The sequence below is a fragment of the Micromys minutus genome (genome assembly GCF_963924665.1).
Source record: "Micromys minutus genome assembly, chromosome: 27".
Taxonomy (NCBI): Eukaryota; Metazoa; Chordata; class Mammalia; order Rodentia; family Muridae; genus Micromys; species Micromys minutus.
Window position 1 is genome coordinate 42278502 of NC_137962.1, and position 13908 is coordinate 42292409.

Below are 13908 nucleotides of genomic sequence, written 5' to 3' on the forward strand. Positions count from 1 at the left end.
TTAGGAGGTGTGGCCTTATTGGAGTAGGTGTGTCACTGTGGGTTTTAAGACCCTAATCCTAGCTCCCTGGAATTCCGTCTTCTAGAATCCTTCAGATGGACTTGTAGAACTCTCAGCTTCTCTTGCACCACGCCTGCGTGGATGCTGCCATGCTCCTGCCTTGATAATAGACTGAACCTCTATAAGCCAGTCCCAACTAAATGTTGTCCTCATAAGAGATGCCTTGGTCATAGTGTCTGTTCAGAGCAGTAAAACCCTAACTAAGACAAAGTTCATAAACAGTTCTCTTTCTTTGATGGACTTGAGTACCTCAAAGAAAATGGAGAACAACTGGGCATATTCTTTAATCCCAGTTCTCAGGAGGCAGAGGCAAGCAGATCTCTGATTTCAAGGACAGCCTGGTCTGTGTAGTGAGTTCCAGGACAGCAAGAGCTATGTAGAGAGACCTATCCAAAATAAATTATTATCCAAAAATAAATAAAATAAAAGGCAGTGAAGAGCAACACCTCTGGCCTCTGCAAACACTACACACAAACGCACAACTTGAGTGGTACCAGCTAGGACTTTAAACTGGGTGACCCCAGTCCTACCATGGTTCAGGCAGAAACTACCTCCTACCTTGCAGCTGCTGACCACCCCAACTCCCTAGACTGTCTATTGCTTTCCAGAAGCTTGCAGCCCTGCCCTGCACTCCCTGGCCCAATTCCACCCCCGTTCTCGGCGGTCAGTGGCCATGCTTGCTGTCAAGGGACATTTATACCACTGAGCCCACCATGGTGGCCCTGAGGTGCTGCCCGGGACTCCTCTGCTCCAGCCAGAAGGTTTCAGCACTGGGCAAAGCCAGTCTAATCAATTAGAAGGAAAAAGACATACCTATATGGAAACCGAACATGGCTGCTTAACTGGCTAGAACTTTGAAGTTTGGTTAGAGTATTGCAAATCTAGAACCAGATTACATTGCAGCCTCTTCAGTGGAGGTGCAAAGGGATGAGAAAGCTCACACGTGAGGTGTGATAGGGGAGAACATGCTATTGTTAGAAAGCGCCAGAACCAGCTATGTGAGGGGACACCTTGGCAGACTCCCACATCAGGATGGAGGACAGTTTACCTGGTTTTCAGGCATAGCTTAGAGAATGTGCGCACCTATGGGCAAGCTGACTGCCCTCATTTTCTCCAGGCACTCCCCTCCCCCCAGCGTTTCTATTTCATGGTATTCTGGCAGGAGGCAGATCTGGCCACTCCGTCGTTTCAGGGTCCAGCCCCAGGAACACTCAGGCCAGAAGCTTATGGAATTCAAGAACCTTAAGAAAAGACATTAATTTAATGTATAGTTAAGTTTATTGGAAGTGTTAGAAGGACAGTGTTTGAGCCAAGCCAGAGGCTGCTGTGTGAAGGAGTGAGGGAAGGAACTGTAATGGCAAAATCCACAAGAAGACCTTGAGTGTCTGCACCAGCAAGCTAGGAGCTGTGCTGCTCTGTCAAGGCTAGGTAGTCATGGCAACCTCAAAATAATCTTTGAATGTCTGCATAAGCAGGTTATAGAAGCCACAAAGGCAGGTAGTCAGTCATAACAGGTCATAACAGGGCATAGCTGTACATTTTTGGGTGGGAGTCACTGAGTCAGGGTTATTGGGAACTTATCTTTCAGGGACTGGAGTTAGAGACAAATGGCTAGTGGGTACCAAGATGGATTCCTATCATAAAATGGAGAGTTTGTAGCTATCACATTCCCTAATGGCTCTATTAGAATAGGTAGGGAACTTAAAAAAATTAGGGCTCCTGGTATCGAGTGTTTGACATCAATATTTACAAACGAGAATTAGCAAAGAGACTGAGAAAATAAACACCAGGTATAATCTGGTGACCATGAAGTAAGCCGTTCAGTTAGATCCCAGCCTTGTCTTGAGTAACCCTTTTTGTGTTTTAGTGGTGGTTTGGTTTGGTGTTTTTGAGATGGGTTTTTTCCGTGTAACCTTGGCTGCCTTGAAACTCACCGTGTAGACCAGGCTGGCCTCAAACTCAGAAATTTGTCTGCCTCTGTCTCCCAAGTGCTGGTATTAAAAGCTTGCACCAGCACATGCAGATGAGTAACAACCCTTTCTGTAGCTCTCTAATTTTAACAGGTCTTTGTAAAACCGAAGGATCCTGGGCACAGCATGGGCTTTGCTGTGCTAATTGGCATCATCGATAGCTATTTGTTTCTTTTGCCAGAGAGAAGGAAAGTGACCTCCTTTTGGTAGAGAGGAAGTCGTTTCCTTCAGACCTAACATTCCAGCCTTCAGTTAGTGATAAGGGACAAAGTACTCTCTTTTTATAACTGCATGTCAGCTAAAAATTGGGGTTTTGTTGTCAGGGCTCAGGAAGGCTACAAAGCTGGCCAAAGGCTGGGAGGGGGCAGGGTACGTCTTGCTGGATTGTGTGGAGGTATCTAAGTGCAGGTAGGTTTGGAGCAGTTCTGGAATGCTGCCTAAAGTTGGGGCTCAAGCTGGTAGGAAATTCTGTTAGAAGCATCTGGAGCTTGTCAGAGTTCAGCAAGGATAGGGACTGCTGCCACTGTGGAGTAGTTGGCTGTAGATTGTCCTGAAGCTGTTTGTATTTTAATGTTAATTCCACTTCCCCAAGAAGGGCTTCCTAGTCACATGACTCCAACTGAACCTTCTCATTTTAATCAGTACAATAAAGGAAAGCCGGTGACTGGGTGGGGCGAGGGAGGGCTGAGAGGTTGAGGATGGAGGGGAAAGGTTGTGGTGACAGGGAGCTTCCTGAGGACCAGCTAGACCCAGGTGATATTGATTGGTGTTAAAACCCATGAACATTAAGGATTTTACAGGTCTAGTATCTCATATAGAAGGGCAGTTTGTACCTTTGTGTATTTGATGCAGTCTTGTTGTGTAGAGGGTTTGTGGATTGAGAGTTTAATATATAAACCTGTATGAAAAGCTATCAGGCTGTAGAGTTGTGTTTGTGGGATTTTGGGGTACAGAAATACCCCAGGACACAGGCGGTAGAAAATTGCCAAGGGACAGGAGTTGCCTGGACAAGTTGGGTCATGGTTTCGGCTCAGACCAGGCGCCAGAGGTGCTCGTGGCTCTGTATCAGAGTCGGGCCTGAGGAATGAGACCTCAGGGCTGGTAAAGAGATAAACCAAACCATATTTTTTAATATTTACTGCAACAGTTGTCAGTCTGCAGTTGATTGGAAATCTGCTGGGACAGAGAGACTTTAGGTGGGGAAGCTTAGGCTGTTGGCTGGCAGGAGTACTTATTGGACGCTGTTTGACAGATGGATCCAAGTCCAAACTTCCTGAAGCTTACATGAAATACTTTTCAAAGTTAACAAACAGATAAAGTTTTAGATACATTAGCATCACCACTGTGATCTGTACTGAACCCATACCTTTGAGCCATTGCAAAAGCTTGGGGACCCAAAAACTGATTCTGGCTTAAAAGCATGAACATACTTTCCTCTGTCCCTGGCTGGATACATAATTTGGTCAGCGATGTTTTCAGCACAACGAGGATTACTGTGTAACAGTAATCAGTGCTTTCCAGAGCTAGATTTATAGCTCATGAGAACTCCATGACTAATGTTAAAACTCTCAACTTCTGAAGTCTTAGAATAATAACATAGCAAGAAGGAAAGAAATCTGAAACTTTATAAACTCTGTTATATATTTTAAATTGCTTTCTTAGAGCCACACAATTTATTTAAGCTTTTATATCCTTAGACCTTTACAACTAGACCTCATAACTTATAAACTCCAAGTATTTAATTCAGTTATGTATCACGAATCTTAGGTGGTTGGTTACTGAGAGCAGTCATTGAAAAAGCAAGTTTCGCTGGGTGGTACTGGCACACACCTGCAGAGGCACGTGGATCTTTGAGTTCAAGGCCGGCCTGGTCTACACAGTGAGTTCCAGAGCAACCAGTGCACTGTAGCTGTCTTCAGACTTGCCAGAAGAGAGCATCAGGTCCCATTACAGATGGTTACGAACCACCATGTGGCTATACAGAGAACCCTGTCTGGAGAAGGGGGGAAGGAATACACCATGTGGCTATACAGAGAACCCTGTCTGGAGAAGGTGGGGAAGGAATAGTAAACATTACATTGAAATCTGTTTTGTGAGTGTGAAGCTTGCCTTTTTTAGCAGGAGACTTAGTAATTCTAGAAAAAGCAAGGCCCGATTTTTATATGGACTGACTAGGCAGTTGCAACTGTGTGTGTGTGTGTGTGTGTGTGTGTGTGTTGTGTTGGGGCAGGAGTATGATCTGGGAGCTTGCTATTGTTAAACTGATAAAGGTACAGTTAGCCATCACCATCATTAGAGATCAGGAAGTATAATCCAGGGGCTGGAGGGATGGCTCAGTGGTTAAGAGCACTGACGGTTCTTCCAGAGGTCCTGAGTTCAATCCCCAGCAACCACATGGTGGCTCACAACCATCTGTAATGGGATCTGATGCTCTCTTCTGGTGTGTCTGAAGACAGCGACAGTGCACTCACAGGAAGTAAAATCTAAGTGGCCTCTCTTTCAATTAAAATGACAGAATTAACCACAAACTGGACGGTTACCCTGGACTCCTCCATGGTGATCTTCATAGTTTCATTAGGAGCAGAGGTCAGGGGCAGGTTTCAAACAGAGGCAGCTATCTTCAGCCACCACAGGGGGCAGCATCAGCCTGCAGCTACCAGGCCCAGTTGAGATACATTCCCTTGGTGGAGGAACATGAGAGACTGGCCTACCTTGGCAAGGCAAAGAGGGGCGTCAATTCTCCAGTGTCCTGCTTGCTCACAGTTTGGGCAGGGTCCCAGAGGTAGGCAAAGCATGGGGCAAGTATCTGCCCGGTGGTTAGCATCATCATAATCCAGGTGGAGTCCTCTGTGTCCCATCGTAGTCTTTGGAGGGGACCTTAGGGCTGTTTTTAGGAGCTGGCATTTTTATGTTATGGGGAGTTTCTTCTTAGTAATCATTTTAAATGCTGTATTTAGTATATCTGATTTTTAACAAACTTTACTTATTTTTTAATTACTTTAGGCTTAACCTTGAAAATAAACAGAAGGTTAAAGCTTGTCTCTGTAAGTGAATTATATTTGCATTTGGCATGACTACAAATACCGTTTTGAACACATTAAAGAACCTGATCATTTATGAGGCAACTGACTAGTAACTTGCATATCTTAATTATCTATAATAATTTACAGTAATTTAACAGCTTTTTACAAGATTTTATATAGTTTTATCCTTTTTAAGTTTTATTCTTAAAATTTTGAATTAAAGATTTAACTGAAAATCCTCTAGCAGTAAAATAAAACTTTAAACCATCAGTACAGTCCACAGAGAGATTGGGAGCCTTACTTCTCTCTCTCTCTCTCTTTTATCTTTTTATATCATAGTTTTTTTGTATGACTTAATTTATTCCAAATATTAGCTTAGCAAAGTTACTAAAGACTAGGAGGCTAGATATGTATCTTTAAGTTTCTCTTAACCTGAGTAGACATTTATAACCTTAAAAAGTTGAAAGTCTTAATCATTAAGTAATATTTTGCTTGGAATTTTACATGACACCCCCCTCCCCAGTCTTACAGATCCTGAGAGAGAAAAGTTTAGTTTACTCAGAGCTCTGAATATCCATCACAGTGAATGCAGGGCCTTTTCCTCTTTTTTGCTAATACGAACTAAGAAAAGGGGACGAAGTCAGAGATAGATACCTGTAATTATAGTTGGCCATTCTAATTACCATGTGAGTTTTTATTAAAAAATTTAGGTAACAGGAGACACACAGTAACAAATAAATAGACCATTTGTTGTAAGAAGTGTTTCCTAAGGGGCTGTTGGACAATAATTGGAGCCTTTACCCAGCTTTCCCACTGCTGCATAGATGGGCTCTCTTATTTCTTAGCCTGCACACCCTAGTTTTCCCAAGTCCTTGAGGTCTCATGCCATTCAGGGGCTAACTGCATACAGATACCTGGGAGGAGCCACTGGGTCCTCGAGTGAAGATGCGATGACCTTGTCTATCTCGTCCTGTTTGAAGGAATGCTAACTTAAAAAAAAAAGATGTTTCTTTTCAACTTTTGTATATTGGTGTTTTGACTACATTTATGTCTGTGTGAGGGTGTCATATCCCCTGGAACTGGAGTTACACAGTTGTGAGCTGCCATATGGGACCTCTGGAAGAGCAGCCAGTGCTCTTAACCACTGGGCCATCTCTCCAGCCACAGCTCTGATTATTTTAAGCAAGTATATCTGTAGTTATTAATGAGAGATCTTAGACAAAGGGTTTTTATTTTACTTCATAACCAGTTTGTGTGTCTGCGGCTGGAGGCAGACAACCCGAAAAGCTCCATAGAATGTTTTTTTCTTTCCTCATAAGATCATCAAGTTTTCAATTTAAGCATCTGTAACCTAGAGGCCATTAAAGAGAAAACCATAAAAACAAGACACATGTGGGAACGCAGGAGGTGTTGGCACCAGGTTGCTTTTGTGTTTACAGATTTTTAGCCATATCCAATAAGCTTACTTCTCTTAAGGCACAGAAAGTCTATATAATAGTCTTACACGTCTTGAGATAAGTTTGTATTTTAGCAAAAGTCTGAGAGAGCTAAGTAAAACCAAGGAGAGGAGAGGAGGTAAGCAGCTGTACCTCCTATTGGACAGTCTACTTTTTAGCTGTTTTAAAGCACCTAGTGTCTCCTCCTGGATTGTTTGGTTTTTTCTTTTGCTGACAGAGGCAAGAGGCCTGTCTAACCCAAGACAGAGATCCTGGGGAAAACAAGCATGCTTGGGTCAGGCAAGGGGGCATAACACAACCCCAGAGCCAGGTGTTTTATAAAGTAGGACAGCATAGAATATTTCAATATTAACCATACCCAAAAGACCCCTGAATCCCTGCAAAATCAAATCCAGTGACCAGGGCAAGCAGAGAACAAAGAAGGCTTAGAGACAAGACATTCTGGGTGTGGGGCACAGGCACAGCGAGCAGCTGGTGTAAGAATAGAGGGCTTATGGTGCCTGTAAGGGTTGTGCTGGGCGTGGGGGTGGGGGTGGGGCTTAGCAGGGACAGGGGGTAACAGTAGCCCGAGCTCCAGCTAAGAGAAAACAAGCAGGAAAAAGATTTCCCGTCAGAAGCAGAGCTAGAAAAAAGGATCGCAAACAAGAGGTGACTGATGTACCTGTGAAACTTAAACATCAGGCTCCAGCGAGCCAGACAGAGCAGGCAGCTCCTAGGACAAGGGGAGCAGAGACAAGTAGCCATGGTTATAGGAAGAGTAAGCTGCAGGAAGTGAACAAGAGAGATGGAGCAAGCTCCTGAAGGGAGCTGGGAAGCAGTAAGCTCCAGGAGTGAGCTGAGAACCTACAGAGGGAGGCGGCATCTGTTAAGGTTTGGTTTCCCATGCTGCAACAAAACTCAGAAGCATCCCGAAAACACAGACCTACCCAACAAAATGTCTACACAGTCTGTGGACCAGACAGACATGTGGTGGCTATGTTCACTCATGCCAGAACTGGGGGACAGCAGGACATCTCCCACTCTGTCCCTGGAGACTAGGGCTATGATCATGTCTGATGTCCCCCATACCCTGATGTCAGGACTTCCAGAACAGAACAACTAACCAGTTGCTCTGAGTTTCAAATATGCATTGGCCGATAAGTTTTACTTTTGTTTACAAATCTGTAATGATCGATGTGGGGTTCCCCTGGGTCTCCAAGTCCACAATGTGCTCGCCCCCATTTAGGACCTGTCGCCTACTATGACTCTTTCAATCTGTGGTAGCCTTGGTATCGGGCTTTCCCAGGCCTCACTCAGCTTAGGACCTATCCTGAAACCTGACACAGTATACGGGGTCTCCCAGGGATCCTGGACCAGCCCTCAAATGCTATAGAGTTTGAGAACCCCAGGAAAAGACCAGACTCAATCTGGATTATAATTAGTTATAAATTTATTGAAACCAATAGCAGGACAACAGTGCCCAAGCCAAACCAGAGGCTGCTGCGCCAAGGGGTGAGGGAAGGATCTGTAATGGCAAAGCCCACATTGAATGTCTGCACCAGCAAGCCAGGAACTGTGCTGCTCTGTCAAGGTTAGGTAGTCAGGGCAGCCTCAAAATAGGCCTTGAATATCTGCACAAGCAGGTTACAGAAGCCAAAAAAAAGCAGACAGTCAGTCATAAAAGGTAGATGGTCGTGGCTGTACATTTTTGGGTAGGAGTCACTGAGTCAGGGTTACTGAGATCTTCCAGGAACTAGAGTCAGAGAAATGGGTAGTAGGTTCCAAGCTGAATACCTACCATCAAATGGAGTTTCTTTAGCCATCACACCTGGACACAGGACATGTCCTGCCGGGTACCTGTAAAGCATCCCCATCTCCCTCTGTAGGAGAAGGTTTACCCAAACTTTATTGGGGTGTGCACTACTCATGGTAGTGCACTCTCTGGTGCTGGATGAGCTGAGAGCTTTGGCCAAAAGCTTTGCCACAGGTGCTGCAGGCAAAGGGCTTCTCACCCGTGTGGGTCCGTAAGTGCCGGAAGAAGTGTGACCGTCCTCGGAAGGCCTTGCCGCAGTCTTCGCACTTGTAGGGCTTCTCGCCTGTGTGAATGCGCTGGTGTTCGATGAGCACAGAGCTCCAGATGAAGGCCTTGCCGCACTGGCTGCAGACGTACGGCTTTTCCCCAGTGTGCAGCCGCTGGTGGCGCACCAGGTTGGAGCTCTGGCTGAAGGCGTGACCACATTCGCCACACTTGTAGGGCTTCTCGCCGTTGTGGATGCGCAAGTGCTGTGTGAAGTGTGAGCTGTGGCTGAAGGCCTGGCCACACTGGCCGCACTCATAGGGCTTCTCGCCTGTGTGGATGCGGTGGTGCTGCATGAAGCCCCACCAGCTCCCGAAGTGCTTGCCACACTCATGACAGGCGTAAGGCTTCTCCCCCGTGTGGATGCGCTGGTGCTTTAGCAGCAGAGAGTTGTACTTGAAGCTCTTACCACAGACCTCACAGCGGTGTGCCTTGGTGCCCCGTGGGCCCGCCTGCCGGCAGTCTCTACCCAAACTACTGCCCAGTTCAGCAGTCTTCTTGGCACTGTTCTCTGTCCCTGGGGTTCCCTGGGGCAAGAGTACCATGTGCCAAGTGTCTCTTTTCTGAGAGCAGGGCATGGCTCCTGGAGGCAAGCCTGCTGGCTGCTCCAAGCTACATTCCTGGCCAGTGCTGTCCCCACACTTAGACATGCTGGGAAGGCTCTTCAAGAGGCCCCTCACTGCCCTTCCATCTGAGGCCTGTCCGCCTCCAAGACTTTGGGAGTCAAGAGAGGCTGAAGTCTCCTCAGGTTTCCACTCAGAGTCTGAAAGGAGAAATGGCAGACAGCTCCCAGTCTCACCCCTACTGTGGCATTCTAGGAGCTGAGCCCAGGGAAAGTCTGAATGGGGACTATTCAGAGGAGAGGCTGGCTGGGGGAGAGAGTGTGTGTAAGGTGGGGAGATGGGTGTGCCAAGACTTAGAAAGATGGTATTGGGAGCAGCCAGGCCCCCATCTGGTGGAGACCGTGAGCTCCGGTAGGAGTCTCACTGGTGGTTAACTAGTCCTGTGATGCCTCTCTTAGGTGGGGAAAGGAAGTGCAGGTTCCTTAAGAGCTAGCAAGGACCTGGAGATTGAGAACTCTTAAAGTGGTCCTTCAGGCTGAGATGGCTGTGTACCTTACCCCACAAAAGTCAGGTGGTAAGAATGGCTGAGGCCTGCCCTGCCAAAGAGATCAGATCTGGATGACAGTTCCATAGGGACCAGCTATCGCCACGGTCACAGTCACAGTCAACCGTCAACCTCCCGCCCACCCAGCCTCTATGACTAACAAAAATGGGTAGCTAGGCTCAAGCCAAGACCCAGGCAGGGTGGCCTGGCCCTCAGCACATCCAGGGAAGTGCTGTGTTGCATCCAGTTGTGGGCTCCCAAGACTGCCTGAGGAGAGCTGGGCTGCTCACTCACCAAGCCAGGAGTCTCTGGTGATTTCCACTTCCTCTACATCTTGGAGGTCCGGGTCTGCTGTCTGGGAAGGTAGCTCAGGGCTGGAACAGGGAGAACCTGGAGGCAGGGGACTAAGGCTCATGCCCTACTCTCCAGAGGGCAGCATCCGGCCCCTTCCCTCCTTCCTGAAAGCAAGGCTCCAGGGCTCAGACCCCAACACACAGTACATTCCCAACCTACCCAGAATCCTCTTATGCCCCCAAAGAGAAGTTCAGGTGGATGAGGTACCACTGCCTTGGCTTGCCCATCGGGCAAACCCTCCTGAGGTCCTGGCTTTGGGAACTCATTCTCCTTCAGTTCTGTAGGCATGCACAAGCCTGGCTGTCCAGATAGCTCTTGTGCCTGCCCCATGCTGGCTGATGCCCTGGCTGACTCTGGTCTTGTCTCCTTTCTACCCATCCTTGCTCTTTGCACTCAGCCCTGCAGCTGCCCCATGGTCCTATCTTCTCAGTTCTTAGTATCACAAGCCAGCCCCAGCTCCTGATCTGTGTATTCAAGGTAAGAGAGATCCTGGAAGGACCACTTTGGGTCCCATACCACCTAGGCAGGCCTCCTGCTCATAGGTTAGCCAGGGTGGACTGGGCTGTGGCTTGGAGCCGTTACAGTAGGCCCCTGGCATAGGGACCCTTGTGTGTTGCTACCTTATGCCTTTCCTTACCTCCTGCTATTCCCAAAGGACCCTGAAATGACTACATAAAAGGTCACTCTGCAGGTTGCTGGGACCTATATATTCTGGATGGGAATCCAAGGTTCTAAGAAGTCCTGGCAGAACTGCAGGCAGATTTCAGGACACTGGGGTCTTCTCTGGTAAGGAATGTGTGGGACAAGCCCAAATGGTATGACACATGGTCATCCCAGTGACTCAGGGGGCTAAGGCTAACTCTGTGAGGCCCTATCCCCCCAAACCAAAAGAAGATAAACAAAAATGGAGTCCACGGGCCTTCAACAGCAGAATAGCTTGGACTCTGAGAGGCAGCCCTGACCTTGCTGGTGGCACAGAGGCCACCTGCCACCTGTATATCTATGCAAGGGGTGATGGCCATTCCCTCAGCTACATCCAAACACTCAGAGCCTTCCCAAGCTCCACTATGACTTGGTAAAGTCCCTGCCACCAACAGCCATCCCTTAGTCCAGAACCCATTTCATTTACTTGTTCACAGACCCACCAGGAACCGCCTAATGCTGTAAGGACCTGTCTAAGAATTGTTCTAGGAGTAGCCAGAAGGGTCCTGGAGCCAGGCAACAAACAGGACAGGGCTTGGGGTTCCTACCTGGTCTGGGGTTGGTCCCTCATCCGTGAGTGTCCATCTATAAGCTGTGGCTGGGCTTTGGCATCAACTAACAGAGTCTGGCCCAGAGCACAGCTGTCTTCCATGAAGCCCAGCTTCATTGTATCAGCCGTGAGAAATCTAAGACCGCATAGAGAGCTGGTGGGATCTTCTCACTACCATCAAGAGAACAGTGAGGCTTCCTACGTGCCTCAGGGATGAAGCCTCTAGACTACATGGCCTCTGAGGCCTGAGGTGTGCTCAAAGGCATGACAGGGTTGGGACCCTTAATACTTCAACTTTACTAGTTGACTGAGGAGGCCACCTTGTTGGGAGTGAAACCAGATTGGCAGCTGTCCCTGCAAGTCATGAGGGGGCTGTTCCCTGGGGTCAGTCAGAGGGTGGCCTCTACCATTGCTCCCTTCCACCACTCCCTTCAGGGCTCTTCCCAGAGCCCCCAGTGCTGAATGAGCTACCTAAGGGCATATTCCCTTCCTCAGCTGGCCAAAACATGGTCAGACAGGTCTTATAGGGTAAAAGTGGGGCAGAAGGGCATAGCAGTCTGGGGCAAATACCGTGCAGGTGCCCATGGAGTGCCACATGGTGCTGGTCTCCAGGTGTCCCTGGTGATGAAAGACTGTTGAGTGACAAGACAGGAGGGGCCTCCTCAACATCCTCTAGTGCTGCCATCTTCCTGAGCCTTGCTCAAGGGGGCACCTGGGACCTGAGGAAAATGAAAACCAAGGTAGATGGTGGGGACAGATTGTTGTTGAAGCTCACCATGTCAGCTCCTGGGCGGTCCTAGGTGATCGTGATCCTTAGCTTCTCTTCTTAGCAAGAGAAGGTTGCCAAGAAAAGGCAGGCGAACTCCTGAGGAGATGCAGGGCCCATGGTGCAAGGGCCTGAATGCTTATTCAGTGTGAAAAGAGTGGCCCCAAATGCTAAGCAATTAAACTAACTGAGCCCTATCCCAGGCTATCAGTAGAGTATCCTAGATGGTTTTCCCATTATAGCCTGCAGAGAAAAGATGCTTACTCTAACAGCAAATACTCCTGCATCACAATTGGGGCTCTGGCCCCAGAAAGTGTGAGGCGTCAGGATTCTAAATCTAATTTTTAAAGGGGTTACTTCATGAAAACCAGAAGGAATACATTTCCAGAGGGAAAACTTTTCCTCAGATCCTGTAGTCTAAGGCTGCTACCCCCAAGCCCAGATTTCCCACAGCACCACCCACAGGGGTACTGTGGTGTGTGTGTGTGTTTATCAAAGGCATGTTTTCCAGGCTGGGGATGGGGCTCAGTTGGTCGAATTATTGCTTAGCACGCCTCACGCTTTAGCCCAATCCCCAACACCAGAAAACCTGGGTGCAGTGGAGCATACCTCTAATCCCAACACTTGGGACACGAAGGCTGCAGAATAATAAATTCAAGGGCATCTTTGTTTACACAGCGAGTTCAAGGCCAGACTTAACTACAGGAGACTTGAGAAAAATAAAAAAGGGGGACGGCATTTTTCCTTAACTTGGTTTGTCATAAACGGATGAAGCCCAAAGAGAAAGCTTGCGGTTTTCTTCCACAAAGTGACAAGGGGGAGAGAGGATGACAAGGGGCGAGATGCAGTAGCACCCGCCGGGAGGCGGGGACGCTGGGTGCAGGCGCGGGGCGGACACTGTGAGGCCGCCCTAATCTCCCACGTTGAAACCACTCAGTGGACCCGGGCCGGGGGTGACCGAAGTCACTGCGGGATGAACAGACAGGAACCCACACGGACGAGACGAAGGGTCCCGGTTGGAATCACTTGGGAGGGGCGACCACTCACCTTGCAAAAGGGAGGAGGCCGCCCGCGCGCACCGGCCGGAAGTGCTCAGCCTTTGGGAGGCCCCGCCCCCGATTCCGCGACGCTCTGGACTCCGGAGGACCACGCCTCGGTGGCCTCTTGACGCTCAAAGCCTTTAATGCTTGTAGCTTCCCTGCAGAGTGTCCGCCCAACGGCCCAACAGAGTCCGGTCTGAACAATCCGCTTTCAAATTAGCTGAAAAGCCCGGAAGAGGCCCTCATTTCCACGCGAGGCAGAAGTATGAGAGCCGGAGTGTTGGGCCTCGGAGGATGTCAGAGTGGCGTCATTGGAATTGGCCCCAACCAGGGCCACACATGATGCAGCAGGCTGCAGCTAACCTTACCCAGTCTTGCAGACTCTGTCATGGGTGTGTCCTTGCATAAGGTTGTTAAAAATTCTCTCTGCAAACAGATTTTCTTAACCAGCGCCAACCTCAGGACGCTGGAAGGTGCTGTTGGTAGTGACTGAGCCTCTGCCAGTTGTTAGGGAAACTATGGGGAAAAGACCCCCTAGACTTAATTCAAATTATAATTAAGCAAAAATTTAAGGCTGCTAGCAGGGCCACAGTCTTTAACCCAAATTAGAGACGTGCTGCCCAGAAGTGGGTGCAGGAAGAAGGGGCTTTAAGGACGCAAATCACAAGACCTGCTTTGTTCTGCCAAGATTACGCGTTGAAGCTGATCTCAAAAATAGTCCTTGAATGTCTGCATAAGCAAGTTAGGAGACCAAACCGGCAGTTAGTCGTATTATAACAAACAGATGGCCATGGCACATTTTTGGGGGAGGGGAGTGTCAAGG

At 48.3% G+C, this 13908-nt stretch overlaps 1 protein-coding gene across 2 annotated transcripts; it reads right to left on the minus strand.

The window, feature by feature from the left end:
* Nucleotides 1-7979: 7979 nt before the first annotated feature.
* GLI4 (GLI family zinc finger 4) lies at nt 7980-13137 on the minus strand. 2 transcript variants are annotated; one of them, XM_080939674.1, is made up of 4 exons: nt 13093-13137; nt 11850-11998; nt 9968-10063; nt 7980-9329 (listed from the first exon to the last, which is right to left on the minus strand). In XM_080939674.1, exons 2-4 carry the CDS (start codon nt 11962-11964, stop codon nt 8410-8412), a joined length of 1131 nt encoding a protein of 376 aa, XP_080795800.1. In that variant the 5' UTR covers nt 11965-11998; nt 13093-13137; the 3' UTR covers nt 7980-8409. The 2 variants fall into 2 exon arrangements, with proteins under 2 accessions (XP_080795800.1, XP_080795801.1); XM_080939675.1 differs by lacking the exon at nt 13093-13137 and adding an exon at nt 12655-12807.
* Between the last annotated feature and the right edge of the window lie 771 nt (nt 13138-13908).

Bases quoted from the DNA above. Each gene is read 5' to 3' on its own strand.
- GLI4 (XM_080939674.1), bottom strand. From the start codon at position 11,964: ATGGCAGCACTAGAGGATGTTGAGGAGGCCCCTCCTGTCTTGTCACTC. The intron at 10,064-11,849 runs GTATTTGCCCCA...CCCTGCCTCCAG, and splicing joins ACTCCATGGGCACCTGCACG to GTTCTCCCTGTTCCAGCCCT. The intron at 9,330-9,967 runs GTGAGTGAGCAG...TTCTCCTTTCAG, and splicing joins CACCAGAGACTCCTGGCTTG to ACTCTGAGTGGAAACCTGAG.